General features: G+C 37.0%; 1 protein-coding gene across 2 annotated transcripts in view; it reads right to left on the bottom strand.

Annotated features, from left to right (window-relative positions):
• Positions 1-932: 932 nt before the first annotated feature.
• TTC6 (tetratricopeptide repeat domain 6) overlaps positions 933-22,036 on the bottom strand; it is a 178,727-nt gene continuing 157,623 nt past the window's right edge. For both annotated transcript variants that reach the window (XM_045800386.2, XM_087858961.1), the window contains 5 exons: positions 13,880-14,090; positions 10,990-11,142; positions 9,965-10,135; positions 1,937-2,162; positions 933-1,288 (listed from right to left, as the gene is read on the bottom strand). In XM_045800386.2, the coding sequence (XP_045656342.2) occupies positions 1,152-1,288; positions 1,937-2,162; positions 9,965-10,135; positions 10,990-11,142; positions 13,880-14,090 (898 nt within the window). In that variant the 3' untranslated portion in view covers positions 933-1,151. The remainder of the gene's footprint in view (positions 1,289-1,936; positions 2,163-9,964; positions 10,136-10,989; positions 11,143-13,879; positions 14,091-22,036) is intronic.

Below are 22,036 nucleotides of genomic sequence, written 5' to 3'. Positions count from 1 at the left end.
GCCTGGGCTGGGGCAAAACCGTCTGGAGACAAGTGAAGGCAAGAGATCCAAAGTGGCTTATTAGATGTGTCTGACTGACCATCCGAAACAAATCGCTCGGGGTGACCCAGTCCTCATATGGACCCCACATATCATGCCTAGAAGGTTATCCTGAAATAGTGTGAAGCATCCCCACAGTGGCTTACAAATGAAAATCAACCATCGATCGTGAGAATCTGGTACATCAAACTAAAAACAAGGAAACTGAGTAGATAGAGGTATTCTTTCCCAAATGTCTGATCTCTGCGAAAACAAGTCTCTGAGGAGCTAGAGATGTACCAGAAAAATGAAATGAAGAAGGAGAGTGAGTGAGTGAAGCAAATGTGAATGAAATCTTGTTCTTATCAGTAAGATAAAAGGGGTTCTCTGGTTCACTCAAGGATCCTTTGGAGACGTTCTATACAGAATTTTTAGCTACCTTTAATTTTTACTCATTAACTTCTATGAAGCACTAATTATAAGTGTATACAAAGTTTTTATATATGTTTATGAAACTTGCATCAAAGAGGCAAAAAGAACTATATCAAGGAAACGGAGAGGTCAAAATTTTTAAAGGTGCTATGCTGGAAGGGAGGAAACATGTAAAAGAGAAACATGTTTATCTGGTGGAGTAATAGAACTACCAGGAAGAACACGGGCCTGTGTAGACATTGTTTACAGGAAGGGAGAAGAAATGTACTTAATTTCTTTATAGCCATCAGCTCTGTGTTAATTTTTTTTAGACCTGGATACTGTTGAATACATTTTGAGGAGGTATTGATGAAAGGTCAATGACACTTTTTCTATAATCATGAAGATTATATTATTTCAAAAGGAATTATTTGACTTTAAAGAAAATATTTTAAATGTTAACATTCCATAAGAAACATTGCCATTTAAATGCTGCGCCCTAAGAAGAAATTATTTTTAGTTTTTTCAAATATGCAGAAAATGACCTGGAAGTTTTAGAATTAATATATAAGTATATTTTTTAAATGAGTTAAAGGGTTATATAGATAAGAAAACATAATGAATGCAATAATGAAGATAGTGCAACCCTTTAAACAACAAATAAGTTTCGATTTCTGGAAGAAGAGCTGTGTGGACTGCTGCAGAAACCATGGTCGCTGTAATCACACCACCGAGGCAGAGTCTTGAAGGTTGAGCGCTTGAACGTAGTCGGCCACAGCTTCCTCGACGAGACCGATTTTACCGCGGACTTCTGCTCTAAGCTTATAGACTAGAGCGTCATCAGGCTTCAAAGACAGGGCTGTAAAAGAAAAACATTTCATGTTATGTTTTATGATAACACTGGAAAACAGTCTCATGCTTTAAAAATGAAAATTTTATAAGCACTTCAGCATTGCTTATTTGAAAGCATTTTCTTCAAATGTAAGAAATTATTTAGTAAAATTAAAAATATTAAGTCTTTCTAAGACAACTAACTTGAGGAACACAGTACAGTGTCTTTCCTTGAAAGGCTGGCATTGTTTTTGTCTGGATTCCCTAGTGATTTTCGGTATCTCAGCTTATCCACGCTTTAAGTTATTCCATAAAGGAATCTATACTGATGGCATTAAAGATATGATATATAAAAAACATTAATTCAGGGGCGCCTGGGTGGCTCAGTCCTTAAGCGTCTGCCTTCGGCTCAGGGAGACAGGGGCTCTGGGATCGAGCCCCGCATCGGGCTCCCTGCTCTGCTGGGAGCCTGCTTCTTCCTCTCCCTCTTCCCCTGCTTGTGTTCTCTCTCTCGCCGGCTGCCTCTCTCTGTGTCAAATAAATAAATAAAATCTTTTAAAAAAAATTAATTCTTAGGTAAGCTTACCTAGATAGATAGACCTGATGATTTCCTTCTTTTTATTGTCTAAAAACAAACATACTGTGATTTTACCTCAAAATTATAAAACAAAAATACCTTTACTTAGGTCTTCCTCAGCTAATCCATATTGCTTTAAACAACAGTGGAAGTGAGCTCTGTTAAAATATACTGCAGCCCAGAAGGGACAGCTTTCAACCACATGTGCAAAATCTTCTTTTGCTTCTTTGTATTTCTTTAATATTGTATTTGCAATAGCTCGATTCATGGTAGCACATTCATTTTCTGGATCAAACTTTAAAGCCTTCGAGAAGTAGTCACTGGCCTGGAAAGGGTGAAGACGATGATAATTTGAATATATTTTAACTGGCAGCTGTATAGCAATCTGAAGCACTTTTGCTCTTAATTTAAAATAAGGACATGGGCAAGCCAAGGGGGTAGTGGCAGCACGGCATCCCAGGTAGAGTTGAAAAAGAAGTGCATTGTCTGTGGACAGTGTAAAAGACAATAATAAAACCAGCCAAAAGTCAGTTTGCTTTTTGTTATCACCATGTGTTGGCAAATCTCAAGGATGTCAGTGATACAATACTACTCCTTCCTGAGGTGAAAGGTTCCACTACTTACCCCTCAAATCCCCCATCCTTATACAGCACCAGAAAAAAGGTAAAATATAAATTAGAAAAGAAGGTCACAACAAGATAAAATATGTTAGAAAATTAACATTCTTCACATAAAAGCGGAGTCTCTAAGAGCTAAAAAGTTAAATGGATTTTCCAAATAAGATTCTAAACCATACCAAAAAGGGATAAAAACTTAGTGATACTATGAAAGTTATGAAGAAGGAAGAGAGAGGGGAAAAATCAACTTGTCAAGAAGAAAGACTCCAGATTACTCTCTACTAATCATCGAGCTGAAAAGGACCCTTCGAAGTGTGGTCTGTAGACTGGTTTGGGGGTCTTAGCCCGAGAAATCATTAACTACAGCTCTATAAAGAGATTAAAGTACAGAAACTTAGAGTAAATCATTAGTAACTTGTAGAGCACTTGGACGTGGCTACGACATTCCAGCACAAGAGCATATTTCTAGTAACTTGTTTATATTGTTTTAGCAACATATTGATGAATAATAAGTTAGAAAGTTTTTTAAATGGTCTTTCACCACAAAGAGCTTCAGATGCTGATTAGATATCCTACTACTCAAGATAGGAATCCCTTCTCTAATTCCGTGATGACTAAAAATTTGGCTCCTACTTTAAAACTTACTTCACTTAAAGGAAAAGTCATTTTAACAGTACTGGTTGTTTTCCAATATTTTACCACTCAGTTTTTCCCAACATACTACAATCTTGCTTCTATCCATCTCCCCTTATTTTGTGAGTTCTGCTCTTGCTAAGGCTTCTTATGTCCTCAAGCACAACGGACATTTTCTAGTTCTTTTGTCACAGGACATTTCTGGGGCATGGACACTCTTGATCTCTCCTTCCTTTATAAATTCTCTGTCCTCAGGAAAGAGTGTCTCTCTGGTTTTTCTCTTACCTCTCTGGTCATTTTCTCTGTCTCTGTCACTGAACTGTTTTTCTCTATGTTTCCCAGGGATTTGACTTCAATTCACTTCCATCATGAGTGAAATGGAACACTGGTAGCCCAGTGGCCAAGAGCCCAACCCATGGAGCCAGATTTCTCAGTTCAAATCCTGGCTCTTCCACCTGTTATCTCCATGTCTTTGGGTGAGTAACTTCAGTTCTTTTTGTCCCCAGTTTTCCTCTCTGTAAAATGGAAGTAACAAATAGAACTCTTCTTCCAGTGTTGCTTTTAGGATTAAGTGAGGTTAATAGGTAAAGTATGTACAAAATATCCATATATATTCGAAATATCAATTTATTTCAACTCAATTATTATTGATGTATCATTTCTTCCCGGTGTCTACAAATGGAGAGACAACATAGCCCTAAGGCAATTCTCCGTGAATTTTGCTGCCTTTGACTTTCAAGAGGCAATTAATCAAGATTGTGTAACCCGTCTCATTTTTGGATGGAACTATTCTATGTGGCAGCTAAGTGTGGTAGAAGGATCTGTTAAGATGGTGGCAGAACTGACATCCTTCTGTGAAGAGCTTAAAGAGAATTCACTCCCGAACAGAAGGCTGGACTCACAATCATCAGAAATGAGGCAAGGAAATGACTCCAAGCAGGGCCAAGACTTTCTTCAAAAAGTAATTTAGGTTTCATTTTAATTAACCAGTAAATGATCAGTAAAGGCCACACTATTCTACATCACAAAAACATGACTTCAATCAGGTAGGAGCAAATGCCTATCTCAGCTAAGATAAAAGAATTCAGTAACACAAAATAATGTGTCTAACTGTGAACAATGTAACTTTCTATTATAGCTTCCAAAATATATTGCTTAGAAAATAAAAGCCTATACGTTTAAAGAAGTAACTTGAAGTATAGGAGTAATGGCTCTGAAACAATTAAGGCCCAAGACTCCTACTAAAATGATGGCCTTCGTTTTTTAACAATTGGTCTAATGTCCTAATATCTGTAATTGATTAAAAAGCAGATCCAGTTATTTTTTTAAAGTCACCCCTAGTTCATGATGCATGCACACAGCTCATCCAAAAGTGATTTACAATTATTAAGTCACTAACTAATGATAAAAGAAGCCAGAACATATATAGATTTGAACCCTCTAGAAATTATTTGATCTATTGAGGGACCCTTCTTCCTGCCCCTAAATCTTCCTTCCAGAACAGTGAGAAACAAAGGTTGAGGAGGTGGGGGAGCAGGGGACAAAAGCCATTTTCTCCACAAAGAGGCCTCGAGCATACAAAAATATAGCATAGCTGCATAACTCCTTGCAAAGTCTTCTTAACTCTGGAGGGGGTGTGCACTGGGAAGCCCAAGCAACCAGTATATATCAAGACAGAGGACAGAACACATTTTAGATGAAATATTTGCCCAATTAATATGTCCCCAAATTGCAGGGAAATAGAACCACACTAAAAAAAAAAAAAAAAAGAAAAAGAAAAAAAAAGAAAATCAAAGTTCAAATACACTTTAAATCTAACCAGTTTTATACATGATACCCATGGAGTTATTAAAGACAAGTTTAAAAGGTGAGAGTCTCCCTCTTGTGTGGATCTTAAACATTTATGGGAACAGAAAATTGACCTGGGCATTTTATTTGTCTTTATCTCATTAACTAACTCCACAACACGGGGAAACATTGCTAGGACCCAACCAGAGGTGGTCTAAGATTCATGAAGTTTAAGGCCATTGACCCTGGCCTGTCCACCTGGGAAAACATTAGCCTGCCAACTGTCCACTGAGGTCTGACCTGCAACAATCCCATTCATGCCTTACAGAACTGTACCCTAGATTATTCTCTGTCCCAGCATTTAGCTCCCCTGCTGAGGTCAACTAAACTCATCACAGCGCTCGCTGCCTGGAGGCATGATCTAAGCTGGGAAAGAATAAGAGCTAACCCAAGGCAATGACAGTAGGACAGAATGGAGGGCACACACCTGAGAAAAAAATTAAGAAGCAAAACTGACAGGATTAGATGACTGATGGATGAAAGAAGTGAGGAAGAGAAAGATATGTTGCCGCTGATGTCATAACCATGAGCCTAAAATGAGAGCTTAATGTTGTCTGGTAATCCTACTACACTTCCCTAGTATGCTCACCCTGCTACTCTCTCTAACAGTTATTTCACATTTTCTCTTTTCTTCTCAGAGCTCCTAGCCACCCTGTCCCCCTTTTCAAGAGTCCACCCCACTCTCAACTGATAACTGATACTCGTATTCCATAGAGAAAATATAATCAGTAAGTAGAAATGCCTACTTCTCAAAATCTGCCTGTCTGCATTCAACTGTGCCCCTGCTCTCTGCCTTCCCTCATGACATAATCAATAGTGTGTTCTGCTCCCTTCAAAGGCCAACCCAGGAACTTCCAAACTTACCCCCAGTTCTCAAAGATTTTGATCCTACTTATCCCTGCCACTTTCTCCTGCCCCAACTATTTTGTCTTTTCTACTACATTTTTTATTAACGTAGGAGCATGAATCACTATCCTTCATATTTACAAAATAAAAAGAACTCCTTACCCCACTCCACCTCATTTCTCTACTTCTCATTTCACTACTTCTCTTCACAGAACTTCCTGAACCAGTTAGCTGCTCTAATTCTTCACCTCACACTTCCTCCACAACCCTTACCCATTTAAGTTTCTGTCTCACCGCTGCCACAGCACTGTTCTTGCCAAAATCATCAGTGAGTTCCTCCAACCTCCTCTTCCTTGACCTCTCCCAGCAGCATTTGACACAAGGCACTTTTCCCTTCTTAAAGCACATTATTCGCAAGGTATTATCATACTCTCCTGCTTTTCTTCCCATCATCCTGGCTAGATGCTCTCTTCTCAGTCTACTCTCTGGCATCTCCTCTCTGCTTCAGTCTTAAACATTGGTGTTACCCCAGACCTTGCTCCTTAAACCCCTTCTCTCCACCTATACCACCTATCCAGGCAATCTCGATCTCATGTAGTCCCACACATATGCTCAGACTGATAGAATAATGCTTACGTGAGACTGTCTTCGATGTTCATCACTACTAATGTTTTCTTGTTTATTTTCATTTCTACCACCAATAAAAGTAGATTCCATCAGAAAAAAACCTTTCTTATCTTGTTTAGCTTTGCATTCCTCGGGGTATTATTAATGCCTCATACATGGCAGGTATCATAGATATACGAAGATGGAAGGAATGAAGAGCTAAGTGGTATAAGGAAATATTTGCTCAACTTTTCCAGAAAAATAAAGACAAGAACCATAGCCTCTTGGTACATAAAGATGACCCAGTGATCATTTTATTAAGGGATACGGTGGCAGTATTAGGTGGCACAAGAGAACACAGAGGTTACAGGTCTCAGAAAATGCAAGCAATAAAAACAACTTCTTAAAATGAGTACGTCGTCTTAGAAGGCAAGGGTTGTGAAAAGTTTTGAGAAACACAAAGCTTGTGGTAGGTAGAAGCCTTCCCAGACCAGCCGGGCTAGAGAGGACATCTTGTAAAGTCCTTTGTCATAGCATCAAAAGGAGCACAACTTGGCAAGTTACTGTGGCTTATCACCCTGCTTCCCATAAGAATCTCTGCTACTAGTCAAGGAAAAAAATCTATCTCATCCAAATGTGAGTAACACAAAAGTAATTTGCCTGCCCTCGTTGTAAAAACAAGGATGAAAAAAAAAATAGCTTAATTTTTGGAAAGATAATAAAAACTCACCAGATAAAAAGGTATTGCTACAACGCAGATAAAAATTATAACATGACATTTCAAAATGAACTAGAAAAAAATTGCTAAGGGAGCAATTGAATTTAAGAAAAAATAAATCAGAAATGAAGGATCTCAGAAATGAGGTGGCCAGGAAGGTATGACATGGGAATGAGATGAAACTAAAAAAAAAAAAAAAAAAAAAATTTTTTTTTAAAGAAACCTGATCTATAAGGTCCACAGGGGATAACAGAGATTTCAGAGAACAAGGAAAGATTTAGGAGACAGATGTGAAAAAGGCAAAGAAAATGAAACAAAAGCGAAGAAATAAAAAACATGAGAAAAAATAATTGGTATATAGAAGTCAAGGGGCATCTTATATATAATAGTTGGCATTCATTCCCAATGAAGAGAATAATGAAACAAAAAAATTTTTACACTGAATTCAACAAAACTTTTCTGAAATCTGCATACTGAAAATGCACACTGTGTATTTTAAAACTGACTCCAAATGGTCAACTCTGAGACGTACCTTGGCAAAACTTTTTACTTAAAAATCTTTGGTGATCTTGACCAAAAGAAGTCACCGATAAAAGAATGAAAATCAGGTTTGCATCAAAAAGATCATTTTTGACACCAACATACAACACCAGAAAATAGTGAAACAACGCGTAAGACACTCAAGGAAAGAAAAAGTGAGTCAGAATTTTAAACCCAGACAAGCTGCCTTAAGTTGTAAACGCTTCAGGCAAACAGCTATGAACATTAAAAAAATTCATGGAATATTGTTCTCATGAGCCCTTTCTCAGGACTCTGCTAGAAGACCAATTGCAGGCAACTAAGAAATGAGTGGTCGGGAGGGAAACTTTGGCAAAAAGCCTGGTGATGAGAACTAAATATACTTAACTGGAAAACTAAGACTAAAACGTGAAATAAGGGTAACAAAACAGTATGCAAATATTAAGCCCTTTGGCAGTGGAGGAATAATGAAACTCACAGCAAAATGGGAGACTAGAGACAGAGTGGAAGGCTAGCACCAGCTGACACTGTAAGCTTACATACATTTAAGAATAAAAACATAGATATTTTCTTAAAAAGAGAACACTATTAACTAAAATCAACAAATGGATAAGAGGGAGGAGTAAGGGAAGAAGAGATTAAATGGTAATTTTATTGTTGTTCGTAATAGAGAAACTAAAGAAATAAGAAACAAAGAGTATAAAGGTATTTTTATAAAGGTAATCACTAAAGCAAAACTGTAAACCTTCCTAAATATCAGAAAACCTTTGAAAATAATTTAATAAAGTGGACCACAGAATAAAATATATCAAATACATCTATGCAGGAAATATGACATTAAATAACAGAACTAAGATCAACCATACCAAAATTTGTTGTTATTATTATTATTATTATTATTATTAAAAGCTAAGTATTTTCAAGTTGCCATCTAAAGCAAAATCTAACGCTATGCTGTATAAAAGAAACACGAACCTGAAATAAAGGATTCTGAACACTGAAAATAAAGGGAAGGACAAAGGAATACCAGGCAAAAGCAAACCAAATGAAATCAGAGGTTACAGCCTTCATATCAGATAAAAGTGAATTTATTCCAAAGAGCATTTTAAAGAAACAAAGGGCATTTGAAATGCATTCACGATGCATATGTAATGTGTATGAATATCTGTACATAAAATAATAATGTGGCAGCAATTTTCATGAAGCAGAAATTACAAGAGATGTAAAGAAAACTACAGAGGGCACACTGATTTTAAGACACTTAGACCTTTCTCACTCCAAAATAAACCAAATGAAAAACAGGTGTGGATATGGTCTAAATTAAAAAATATAACTTATAAGGTAGATCTTATATGGATATTTTTAACTCTATTATCCTTATAGTAGAAATTCTTTTTCGAAAAGGCCCCTGGAGTATCTTTTTTTTTACGTTGGCATATATAAGACCATATTAAAACTCGATAAACTCCAAAATTAGAAAATATAAAGCCCTTCCACCTGGGTATTTTAAGTGTCCTATTAATTTATTCTTCAGTCAAGGGGGAAATAACATTTCAGGTGTAACATTTTAGGAAAACAAAAGTAAAGAACATTTACAGACTGAAATACATAGGGTACCGCTAGAAGCAGTACTTAGGGAAACGGCCTAACCTTGACAACTCATCAGTGTTAAGTTAAAGGGTGTCAATAAAGGAAGTAAACTTCTGACTCAAGCATAGACAACAAGATAAGTTGAAGGTAAAGAACAAAAGAGTGAATATAAATAAAAAGTTAAGGTTGAGTTTGAATTGTGTAAGTGCGTTACAGTTCAAATAAAATAAATTCAAAATATAAAAAATATCATCTAATAACCCAACACTTTCATTTCAGACGTCCTGAAGAGATTAAGATGTTATAAAACCAGAACTGATATCCTTATCTCCTCATTCCCAGTCAAATGCTCATGTGACTGAAATTTAGGAAAGGTAGCAAGATGAGTTAGATAATCACATCAATGAAAAAGAGTCTTGAAGCAAGTCTGTGATTTGTCTGAGTGGGGGCAGAGAGAGGATTCTAGGCCAGAAGCTGGCAATAATGGACAGCAAGGCAATGGCCCACACTTGGGGAAAGTCCAGAACACTGTTTACTGGACGAGCGTTGAATGGTTGATGATAATGAGGAGAATAAATCCATAGAGATGTGGACTTGTAATAAATAATTACAAACATTCTTATGAAAGAGAACTTTCGTAAAAAGAGCTAATGAATGATTAGCCTGCGATGTAAGGATTGCGTTTTGAAATTATATATAACAAAGAAAGCATTTAGTGTCAGAAAGAAAATGTTCAGGAAAATGCATTACCTGGGAAAACTGCCTGTGGTGAAAATAGATATTTCCTGCATTAAAGTAAGCCAGTGAATACGTGGGGTTTAGAGAAATTGCTGCTTGATAGTCTTTCATTGCATTCTGTTGTTGACCCATAAACTCATGAATCACACCACGATTTGTTAAGAATTCTGCTGTAGTATTGATCTGCAATATAATAGTATGAGTACTTAGCATCTGGGAACAGTATTTATCTCCAATTTCATGTCTGTAAAAATGAATGTTATGAAATCTACTTATGGGAAACGAGTAATTTTATAGTGCAGGTGAAACCCCATTAGAGCAAATATTTTGAGAAAGGACTCAGTATGAAGTTGATTCGGTGTCAACCCTTTGTTGATTTGGTTGCAATAAAACAAATAATCTTAGTGCTTTACTCAGTTCCTTTCCAAAGGATAGACCCGGTGAGCAGGAAGCTTATCTGTTTGACTCCGTTACACTGGAAAATAAATTAAATAGTTAACTTGCTTATTTGTACTAGGTAGTAGCAATTATCTTTCAATGCTTTCCTTTTTTCGCATCTCAAAGATTACAAAATCTGCCTGTTTCTACAGAAACAGAATCCAAAAACTAGAAGAAAAGAAGATTTTCTGTCACTGTATACAAAACCCAAGGTTTTTATTTGCAATTTCACTACAGAAGAATCTGGGGATTTGTATTGTTCTTTCTTTAGTTCCTTTGAACTCATAACATTATTTTATGTTTTACATTCATTTTTTTATGACAAAATAATATTGATGTCCCATGAAACTATAAATTGCATTTACTGAGAGAAATCAACATTTATCGTAAGTTTGTATTTTGGATTTTAAATGTACTTAGGTTATAAAATTGGCAAGCCATAGAAACTCTTTACTCTAGGAAGCTCCTGGGAGAAAAAAAAAATACAAATATTATTTTCCCTACAAATTACTTTAAACAGTTACAGACAAGTTACATGACCCTATTCATTAATGGTGTTAACTGATGCTAATGATAATATCATGGAAGTGGATTTTTACCTTTATGGCAGCATTAATGTCTTGAATTGCAGCAAAATTATCACCCATCTGAAGACAGACCACAGCTCTTCCTTCATAGGCTAAGTAGCATTTTGGATCCACTTCTATGGCAATGGTAAAGTGATTCCACGCTTTCTGGAATTTTCCTTGGGCCTAAAAAAAAATTTTGTTTACATGAAGTAGGAAATTGTCCAAAACATGACAAATGTTTATGGTTCTAACTTAATCAGATAAAGCCTTCAGTAAGGGTAAATTTATATTGTGCTAAATCTAACCTATTTTAAACAAGGAAGTAGATTGTACTCTAAGTGCATTCAATTGACTAAATTACCTCTGAGTATTTATGCTAACATCTTAATTAATTAAAATAAATCCAATTGTCAGTCATCTCTTATGCCAACCTTGGGCAACATAAAATCATGGTCACCAATGCTTCCGACAAGCATCACCACAAAGTTTACACAGAATTCCACACCCACAGGCAGAGATTGTCTTTATTGCCTGGCGCTGAATCTCCAGTTATACATAATACACATATAACGAACACAATAAAATAAATGTGTTGAATAAATAAGAGAACAAACTAATGGTGTGAAACCTATTTCGATAACTTGCACCAGTATCTGGAATTTTAGGGTCACTATACATATTCCATGGAAAATGCATTCATATCTACCAAGTTTCTGTTTATAAAACTGTTTATAAAACTTAGCACCAACTGGAAAACAAGAAAAAAGTTAGGCGAGGGGCGCTATTAATTGAAAGGTATCTGCGTATTTCCTAGAGAAGACCAATTAGCAACTAAATACCTCATCAGTGTAAGGTAGTGAGTTGAGTAATCCACTGAGTCCAGAGTCTGTCCTTTATTTGCATAGGCTAAAAATCCAACTTTCCAGAATCTCAGAAGCTGAGAAGCTGACTCACATTAACCAAATTGAGCCCAGTGACTCTTGTGTAAAACTAATAAGATAGCTACACACTGTTCTTTAACTGGCAATTCTTCTCCATCTGGGCAAATTCTGTGAAAATCAACACTGTCCTAACAAATTCATTGGAGAAACTAGGAATATAAGAATATTAAGCTGCAAACAGCCTCACAATGCGATATCTGTCATCTGTTCCTGAAATCTGATTCGGCTAACCGCGATATTGCAGTGCGAGGCACTTAGTAGGGAAATCTGGAAGTATTTGTTGAACAAATGGTTACTCTTTCCCCTGGGCAGAATTTGGATGAACCTCTCTAACTCTCTATTCTCAGTCCTTTCTTTCCTGACTCAATCCTTCTTCCTACTGATGTGTTTCTCAATCTTCTTTCAGGTTGATACACACCAAGTGAGATCTAAACAAAAATCTGATGCCATCGGTTTGGTTAATTATATTAACATTTGTAACTGGCCTGCAAGGCCTTCATCTCCAGTCATTTTCCAGTTCTCTAGCCTGTCTTACAACGCTCACTTCTTGTCATAACACTCCATCTACTTGGGCCCTCTGTCCCTTTCACAAGACTTTCTAATGGGTTGTTCCCTGTGTCCTAGCCCAACTCTTAACTCTGACTGATTACTTAGTCTTTCACACTCAATTTAAATGTTAATTTCTCAAAAAGTCCTTTCTTACCCCTTGAACAAATCTAGGTTTCCTTGTTATAAGTTGTCCTAAAATCCATCCTTTTCCTTTGTTTCACGAGTATAATTAAATAACTACTCATATGATTGTTTGATACTCATCTCTCTACTAGGTAGTAAACTCGATAAGAAGAACCAAGTATATTTGGTTCACTGCTGTATCCCTAGGCCTAGAGCTGTTCTTGTCCTATATTAGGGGCTCAGTAAAATGCCTATTGAATGCAATGAATGATGATGTTAACACATTTCACTGGATTGCAGTCAGCTCTTGCCACTTTGGGAGTCATCTGGTCTCTTCAAGTTAACTTTGTAAATTTCTACTGTGATCCAATGATGGCTAATTTTATGTTTAAGTCTCAGAGGGCAATCTTATATCCCTTATTAATGAGTTCTTGGGCATACCTCACTATAACCACCAACCCTAACAATCACCTCCAATATTATTAATATTATTAGATCAGCCATACTCATTTTCAAACCTTAAAAAATCAACTTTAATTGCAGATTATTAACAAGAATTTCTGCAGATTATGATAATTTGAACACATTTTTTGCCCATTGTCTAAAATTTTGTATATTAAAAAAAAGAAGAAAATTTAAAATCACTCAGTTCCTCTTCATGGAAAATATAGCACACTTAGCACTTTATTCCAAGAATGTCACTACATATTTTATTAGGCAAATAGGTTGGTGAGTGCATGCATCAGGTCAGAGTGTTCCAGAAATCACTCAGAGACCTGCTTGGTAACAGACAGATTAACACTCTCCCATTTTGGAAGATGACCTAAATCCCTATACAGTGGTTGTCTGACCCACTGCATGGCTAAAGTCCACTTCAAAACTTTCATACAGTGTTTATTCTGTGTAGCTTGTCATTAATTCAACAGGACAATACCTATGGGGCCCAAGTATCAGTTAGTGAAACAAATGTTAGCCACATTCTTATGTGAAACTCATCAGGCAAATTTCAAAAGTTGTCTGTAAGTGTGGGGGTAAAGTAAGGCGGGGTATAGGCATTAAGGAAGCTCAGGTTCAAAGGGTCCACATCTCACTAGCACACCAGGTCCCTGGGTGTGGTCCCCAGGCAGGCTCCCTGTAACTAACAAACCCTGGCGGAAGCTCTGCTCTGGATACTGATAGTAAGGAAAAGGTAAAATGTACATGACCAAAAAATAACATAAATCCCAACCACCAGTAAAGGGCCAAATATATTCTTTTCTGGTCCAAAAGGTGCTTTTATGGGTTAAAACGTTGTTATATAACGTTACCTGCAAATTATAGCCTAGGCTAATTCTGGCTTTCATATATGTTGGATTAATGTGCAATGCTTTCAGAAAGTCCTTCTGTGCTTGTTCAGTGGCTTTCTCGTGGCCATATTCCATGTAAGAATTTCCCCGTCCAACATAAGCATCCAGAAAACAGGGATTAATTTTAAGAGCCCAGGTGAAGAAATCAACGGCTTCTTCAAACTCCTTATTTCTGAAAATAAATGAAAATATTGATCCTTCCTAGTGAATTTTCGAAGTGCTTTTCTAGATATAATTTATTCATGAAGATTTGCACTAACCCTTATAAAAAAAACTTTTCATTTTAATTATCCATCATAGGAAGTTAAGTTCATATAACCTAAGAAAGTCTGACAGGGTCTTTGAAGATTTTGGTGAAAGGAAAGAGAAAGGTAAGAGCCATTTTCACAGCAGAATATGTTGGGATGATTTAGAGTTCTTTTTTCAGAACAACAAATGTCTGAATGGCATTCCTGAACTTGTTTTTAACAGCTATCAGTGGCCAATACAGAAAAACATATGCTGTTATTGATGCAATACACTATTTAAATCAGATTAAAATAATTTATTTATGTATTTAATATTTTCTCATACAATGAAAGGAACACATTTTTATTACACGGGAGGCCTTACTTCAGAGCTTTTATAAAGGCAAACACTTTTTGTGGACACCAGGAAAGGGGAAAAGAAAAAAGGTCAAATGCATTTGATTTATTAACTTGTGAATAGATGTGACCAAGTGATAACTCTATCTCTCATCCTTAATCATTCTCTTGTGGTGGGGTGAGGGCTAGAGAATGAATCAGATATTTGTTTATGGGCAGAGAGAGTCACTTTTCCATTTCATATGCATATCTAATAATTACATTCAGTCTCAACTGACAGGGAGAACATCGAGGATTTTTTAAAAAAACTAGAATGAGGGAGCTAACGTTGAGTAACTGCTTACTTACCAGGTACTGTGCTAAATGCTTTACCGATGCTACGTCACTCAATCCGTCCGGCAATTCCTAAGCTGGTTATAATTTTCTACATTTTATAGATTAAAAGAGAATGGCTCAGAGAAGTTTGCGCCTAGTAAATAACATTGTAAATGGAGTGGTGAGGCTCATTGGTGTACGCAGCTAGGATTCAGACTCAGGTAAACCCTAACTCCAGACTGGATACTTTTCACTCAGTCATCTCTACCTCACCTTCTTCACCCCTACCCTACCTACAGTTGACGCACAAGATGTGATATCACAACAGCGTAGGCAGAAGGAAGCCGTGACGCTCAGACCTAAACCTGAATGTGCAAATTAATACTAATTTTTCAAAGTCGTTATGAGAAACAAATGAGCACATGTGAAAATTATTAAGCAAAGAAATGCTCAATAAATATTATCATCTTCCTCTCATCCTCTTCATTGTTTCTCAAAAAAGTTTCCAAAATTTAACAAGATGCATCACTACTTCGCTAATTTTTCCTTTATAAGACACATGGAACCGAGGGAAACTATTCTAGGGACTGTCAACTCCTAGTGTTTCCCAAACTTCAGCACCTCCTTGGTGACAGGTGCCCTATGTCCTACCTGCACTATCATTTACTGGATATTTTTCTTTAAGTCAAATCACTGTTTTACTTAACTTGATTTATTTCAAAAGACAACTTAGTTTCAATCCCATAAACAGAAAATTAATATTTCATGCCATAAACATAAACAACTTTTGGAGCTGGATACTACCGTAGCCTGCAGGAAACTGAACCTGAGGGCTAGGCCATCTATTACAAAATGCTGGAAAGATGGGAAAGTCTAACTTTTAGCTGAGACTTTCTCCTTGATGTATTCAGAAGGTTTGAGAAAGAATTCAGTTTGAAATGGAAAAGCACTTCATTTTCTCACAATGTGATTCAATATTTTTTAATGCCTGTCTAAGCCATGAAGAATAATTGAGGTTCTTAAGATATTTACTCCATGTTTTGGCAAACACTACCCAAAACTGGAGCATCGAGTGTTCTGCCAGAAGACCGTAAACGAATCCGCGGTGAAATACCAGGAAACTTGGCTTCTAATAATTCAGACAGGCAAAAAGTGAACATTCACATATACGAGTCGGTTGTATCTACTGAGTTCTCTGTGGGTTGTTACTAAGAAAATACAGGTTTACTTCCCTCGGTAGCTTACAGTGAAATTGTGCTTCTCTCCTGGCACTATTGGAGAGGTGAGAGTTCGCTAAATAAGGGTAACAATGCTTGAGGTTGTGTTCTGTTTACACAGATCTTTTCCTCTGTGCCTCTCAGTCCCCTTCACCTACTTTGCCCATTCCCCACTCCTGTCTTCGCTGGCCACCACCAGTCTGTTCCTTGTATTTATGAGCCTTTTTCTGTTTTTGTTTGCTCATTTGTCTTGTTTTTCAATTTCCACATTTAAATGAAATCATACAGTATTTGCCTTTCTCCATCTGACCTATTGCACTTAGCATAATACCCTCTAAGTGCAAATGGCAAGATCACATTCTTTTTTATGGCTGAGTAATTCCATTGTGTGCATGCGTGTGTGTGTGTGTGTGTGTGTGTGTGTGTGTGTGTGTGTGTACCGTATCTTTATACATTCATCTACCCAAGGGCATTTGTGTTACTTTCATATCTTGGCTATTACAAATAATGCCTCAATAAACATAGGGTTGCATAGATCTTTTCAAATTAGTGTTTTTGTTTTCTTTAGGTAAAATAATGGAATTACTGCACCATACGGTATTTCTATTTTTTTTTTAAAGATTTTATTTATTTGGGGGCGCCTGGGTGGCACAGCGGTTAAGCATCTGCCTTCGGCTCAGGGCGTGATCCTGACGTTATGGGATCGAGCCCCACATCAGGCTCCTCTGCTATGAGCCTGCTTCTTCCTCTCCCACTCCTCCTGCTTGTGTTCCCTCTCTCGCTGGCTGTCTCTCTTTCTGTCAAATAAATAAAATCCTTTTTTTTGTTGAATAAATAAATAAAATCTTAAAAAAAAAAAGATTTTATTTATTTGACAGAGAGAGAGACAGCCAGCGAGAGAGGGAACATAGGCAGGGGGAGTGGGAGAGGAAGAAGCAGGCTCCCACCAGAGGAGCCTGATGTGGGGCTCAATCCCAGGACGCTGGGATCACGCCCTGAGCCAAAGGCAGACGCTTAACGACTGAGCCACCCAGGCGCCCCGGTATTTCTATTTTTAATTTTTTAAGGAAACTCCTTAATGTTTTCCACACCGGTTGCACCAATTTACAGTCTCAACAGTGCACCACAAAGGTTCCCTTTTCTCCACATCCTCACCAACACTTGTTATTTCTTGTCTTTTTGGTACTAGCTCTTCTGACTGGTGTGAGGTGCTATCTCCTTGTGGTTTTGCTTTGTATTTCCCTGATGATCAGTGATGTCAAGCAGCTTTTCATCTCCCTGTTGCCATTTGTATGTTATCTTTGGAAACGTCTATACAGTTTCTCTGCCCATTTTAATCCAATTATTTGGGGGGTTTCGTGTTGAGTTGTATAAATTATTTATATATTTGGGATATTAACCCCTTATCAGATATATCATTTGCAAATATCTTCTCCTGTTCAATAGGTTGCCTTTTCTTTTTGTTCATGGTTTCCTTAGCTGTGCAAGACTTTTTATTTTGGTGTAGTCCCAATAGTTTGTTTTTGCTTTTGTTTCCCTTGCCTGAGGAGACATACCCAAAAAAGTGTTGCTAAGGCTTGAGTCCAGCAGATTACTGCCTATGTTTTCTTTTGGGACTTTCATGGTTTCAGGTCTCACATTTAGGTTTTAATCCATTTTGAGTTCCTTTTTGTGTATGTGTAAGAACATGGTCCAGTTTCATCCTTCTGCATGTAGCTGTCTAGTTCTTCCAACAGCATTTATGAGGATCTGTCTCAAAAAGAGACTGCCTTTTCCCCCATTGTATATTCTTGCCTCTTTTGTGGTAGATTAATTGATCATACAAACATGAGTTTCTTTCTGGGTTCTCTATCCTGTTCCATTGATCTACGTGTCTATTTCTGTGTTAGTACCATACTGTTTTGATCACTACAGCTTTGTAGTATAGTTTGAAATCTGGGATTGTGATACCTCCAGCTTTGTTCCTCTTTCTCAAGATTGCTTTGGATAACAAATTCTTTATCAAGAATAATTAGACAGTAGTAATTCTGTATAAAATGCATTTAGTTAATAGGTTGTTGTGCTCATTATTTCTATCTCTGGGTAGCAACAAACTATTTACTTATGGTGCATACCCATCGTGATTATGTAAACTGAAATTTCCACAACAATCTCAGTTCTCTCGTAGTTTTCTTATATATCATTGAAATGCTTCTAGTATTTTGACATCCATTTGCACCATACACACTGCCCCAGTCATACCCAGAAGGAAATTAAAAATCCTTTGTGAGGACATACACCAATATATGGCTTATAAAATACAATCTCACCTTTAATATAAATTAACCAATTTTAAAAGAAAAAATGAGGCAATAAATTGAAGCTATTTTTCTATATCTATCTAGTTATCATCACTAAAGTTTTTTTTTGTTTTTTGTTTCTTTTAGTTAGTTAACATTCAGTGCAATATTGGTTTCTGGAGTAGAATTCAGTGGTTCCTCACTTACATACAACACCCAGTGCTCATCATAACAAGTGCTCTATAATACCCACCACCCATCTAGCCCATCCTTCACCCACTTCCCTCCATCAAGCCTCACTTTGTTCTCTATCATTGAGAGTCTCTTATGGTTTGTTTCCCTCTTTCCTTTTTTTTTCCCCTTCCCATTTGGTCATCTGTTTTGTTTCTTAAATTCCACATATGAGTGACAGCATGTGGTATTTGTCTTTCTGACTGATTTTGTTTAGCATAATACACTCTAGCTCCATACACGTTGTGCAAATGGCAAGATTTCGTCTTTTTGATGGCTGAGTAATATTCCATTATATATATATATACCACCTCTTCTTTATCCACTCATCAGACGCTGGACAAATGGACTCTTTCCATAGTTTAGCAATTGTTGATAATGCTGCTATAAACACTGGGGTTTATGCCTTTGAATCTGTATTTTTGTATCCTTTGGGTAAATACCTAGTAGTGTAATTGCTGGGTCATAGGGTAGTTCTATTTTAACTTTTTGAGGAACCTCCATACTGTGTTCCAGACTGGCTGCAGCAGTTTGCATTCCCACCAACAGTGTAAGAGGGTTCCCCTTTCTCTGCATTCTTGTCAACATCTATTGTTTCATGAGTTATTTTTAGCCATCCTGACAGGTGTGATGTGGTATTTCATCGTGGTTTTGATTTGCATTTCCCTGATGAAGAGTGATGTTGAGCATCTTCTCATGTGTCTGTTAGCCACAAGGATGTCTTCTTTGGAAAAGTGTCTATTCATGTCTTCTGCCCATTTCTTAACTGGATTATTTGTATTTTGGGTGTTGAGGTTGATAAGTTCTTTATAGATTTTGGATACTAACCTTTTATCAGATATGTCATTTGCAAATATCTTCTCCCATTCCATAGGCTGCCTTTAGTTTCGTTGACTGTTTCCTTTGCTGTGCAGAAGCTTTTTATTGATGAAGTCCCAACAGTTCATTTTTGTTTTTTTGTTTCCCTGGCCTCCAGTGACATGTCTAGTAAGAAGTTGCTATGGCCAAGGTCAGAAAGGTTTCTGCCTGTGTTCTACTCTAGCATTTTGATGGATTCTTGTTTCACATTTAGGTCTTTCCTCCATTTTGAATTTATTTTTGTATACGTTATAAGAAACTGGTCCAGTTTCATTCTTCTGCATGTGACTGTCCAGTTTTCCCAATACCATTTGTTGAAGAGACTGTCTTTTCTCCACCGGATATTTTTACCTGCTTTGTGCAAGATTAGTTGACCAAATCGTTGTGGGACCATTTCTGGGTTATCTATTTTGTTCCATTGATCTATGTGTCCTGTTTTTGTGCCAGTACCATACTCTCTTGATGACTATAGCTTTGTAATACAGCTTGAAATCAGGAATTGTGATGATTCCAGTTTTTTCTTTTTCAGAATTGCTTTGGCTATTCAGAGTCTTTTGTGTTTCCATACAAATTTTAGGATTGTTTGTTCTAGCTCTGTGAAAAACGCTGGTGGTATTTTGATAGGGATTGCATTAAATGTGTAGATTGCTTTGGATAGTATAGACATTTTAACAATGTTTGTTCTTCCAATCCATGAGCATGGAACGCTTTCTCATTTCTTTGTGTCCTCTTCAATTTCTTTCAGAAGTGTTTTTATGGTTTTCAGAGTATAGATCTTTTATCTCTTTAGTTAGGTTTATTCCTAGGTATCATTGTTTTTGTACAGTCATGAATGGGATCAATTCCTTGCCTTCTTTTTCTGCTGCTTCATTTTTGGTGTACAGAAATGCAACTGATTTCTGTGCATTGATTTTATATCCTGCAACTTTGCTGAATTCATGTATGAGTTCTAGCAATTTTGGGGTGGAATCTTTTGGGTTTCCCACATAAAGTATCACATCATCTGTGAAGAGTGAAAGTTTGACTTCTTCTTTGCCAGTTTGAATGCCTTGTATTTCTTTTTGTTGTCTGATTGCTGAGGCTAGGACTTCTAGCACTATGGCGAACAGCAGTGGTGAGAGTGGGCATCTCTGTCATGTTCCTGATCTAAGGGGGAAAGCTCTCAGCTTTTCCCCATTGAGAATGACATTCGCTGTGGCTTTTTATAGATGGCTTTTATGATATTGAGGTATGTTCCCTCTATCCCTACACTGTGGAGAGTTTTAATCAAGAGAGGATGCTGTATTTTGTCAAATGCTTTTTCTGCATCAATTGAGAGGATCATATGGTTCTTGTCCTTTCTTTTATTAATGTGATGTATCACGTTGACTGATTTGCGAATGTTGAACCACACTTACAACCCAGGAATAAATCCCACTTGATCATGGTGAATAATCCTCTTCTTGTACTGTTGGATCCTATTGGTTAATATCTTGGTGAGTAAATTTTGGCATCCATGTTCATCAGGGATATTGGTCTGTAATTCTCCTTTATGATGGGGTCTTTGTCTGGTTTTGGGATAAAGGTAATTCTGGTCTCACAGGATGAGTTTGGAAGTTTTCCTTCCATTTCTATTTTTTGAAACAGCTTCAGAAGAATAGGTATTAACTCTTCTTTAAATGTTTGGTAGAAGTCCCCTGGGAAGCCATCTGGCCCTGGACTTTTGTTTCTTGGGAGGTTTTTGATACCGCTTCAATTTCCTTGCTGGTTATGGGTCTGTTCAGATTTTTTATTTCTTTCTGTTTCAGTTTTCATAGTTTGTTAAGTTTCCAAGACTGCATCCATTTCTTCCAGATTGCCTATTTTGTTGGCATAGTTGTTCATAATATGTCCTCAAAATTGTTTGTATTTCCTTGGTGTTGGTCATGATCTCTCCTCTTTTATTCATGATTTTATTAATTTGGGTCCTTTCTCATTTCTTTTTGATAAGTCTGGGTAGGAGTTTATCGATCTTATTAATTCTTTCAAAGAACCAACTTCTAGTCTCATTGATCTACTGTTCTTCTGGTTTCTATTTGATTGATTTCTGCTCTAATCTGTATTATTTCTCTTCTTCTGCTTGGTTTAGGCTTTATTTGTTGTTCTTTCTCCAGCTCCTTTAGGTGTAAGGTTAGCTTGTGTACTTGAGATTTTTCTAATTTTTTGAGAAAGGCTTATATTGCAATATACTTCCCTCTTGGGATGTCTGGGTGGCTCAGTCAGTTAAGCATCTGCCTAAGGCCAGGTCACAATCCTAGGGTCCTGGGATCAAGTCCCGCATCAGGCTCTTTGCTCAGTGCAGAGCCTGCTTCTTCCTCTGCCTGCCACTCCCCTTGCTTGTACTCTCTCTGAAAAATAAATAAAGTCTTTAAAAAATACACACACACACACACACACACACACACACACACACACACACACTTCTCTCTTAGGATTGCCTTTGCTCTATCCCAATCCAGGAAAGGACACAAACATCATGTTTTGAACAGTTGTGTTTCATTTTCATTACTTTCCATGAATTTTTTTAATTCTTTAATTTCCTGGCTGACCCATTCATTCTTAGTAGGATGTTCTTTAACTTCCATGTGTTTGAGTTCCTTCCAAATTTCCTCTTTG

Source organism: Ursus americanus, chromosome 35, assembly GCF_024610735.1.
Source record: "Ursus americanus isolate L20-20 chromosome 35, mUrsAme1.1.p, whole genome shotgun sequence".
In the NCBI taxonomy this organism is placed as follows: domain Eukaryota; kingdom Metazoa; phylum Chordata; class Mammalia; order Carnivora; family Ursidae; genus Ursus; species Ursus americanus.
This window is presented reverse-complemented; position numbering and strand designations above follow the sequence as displayed.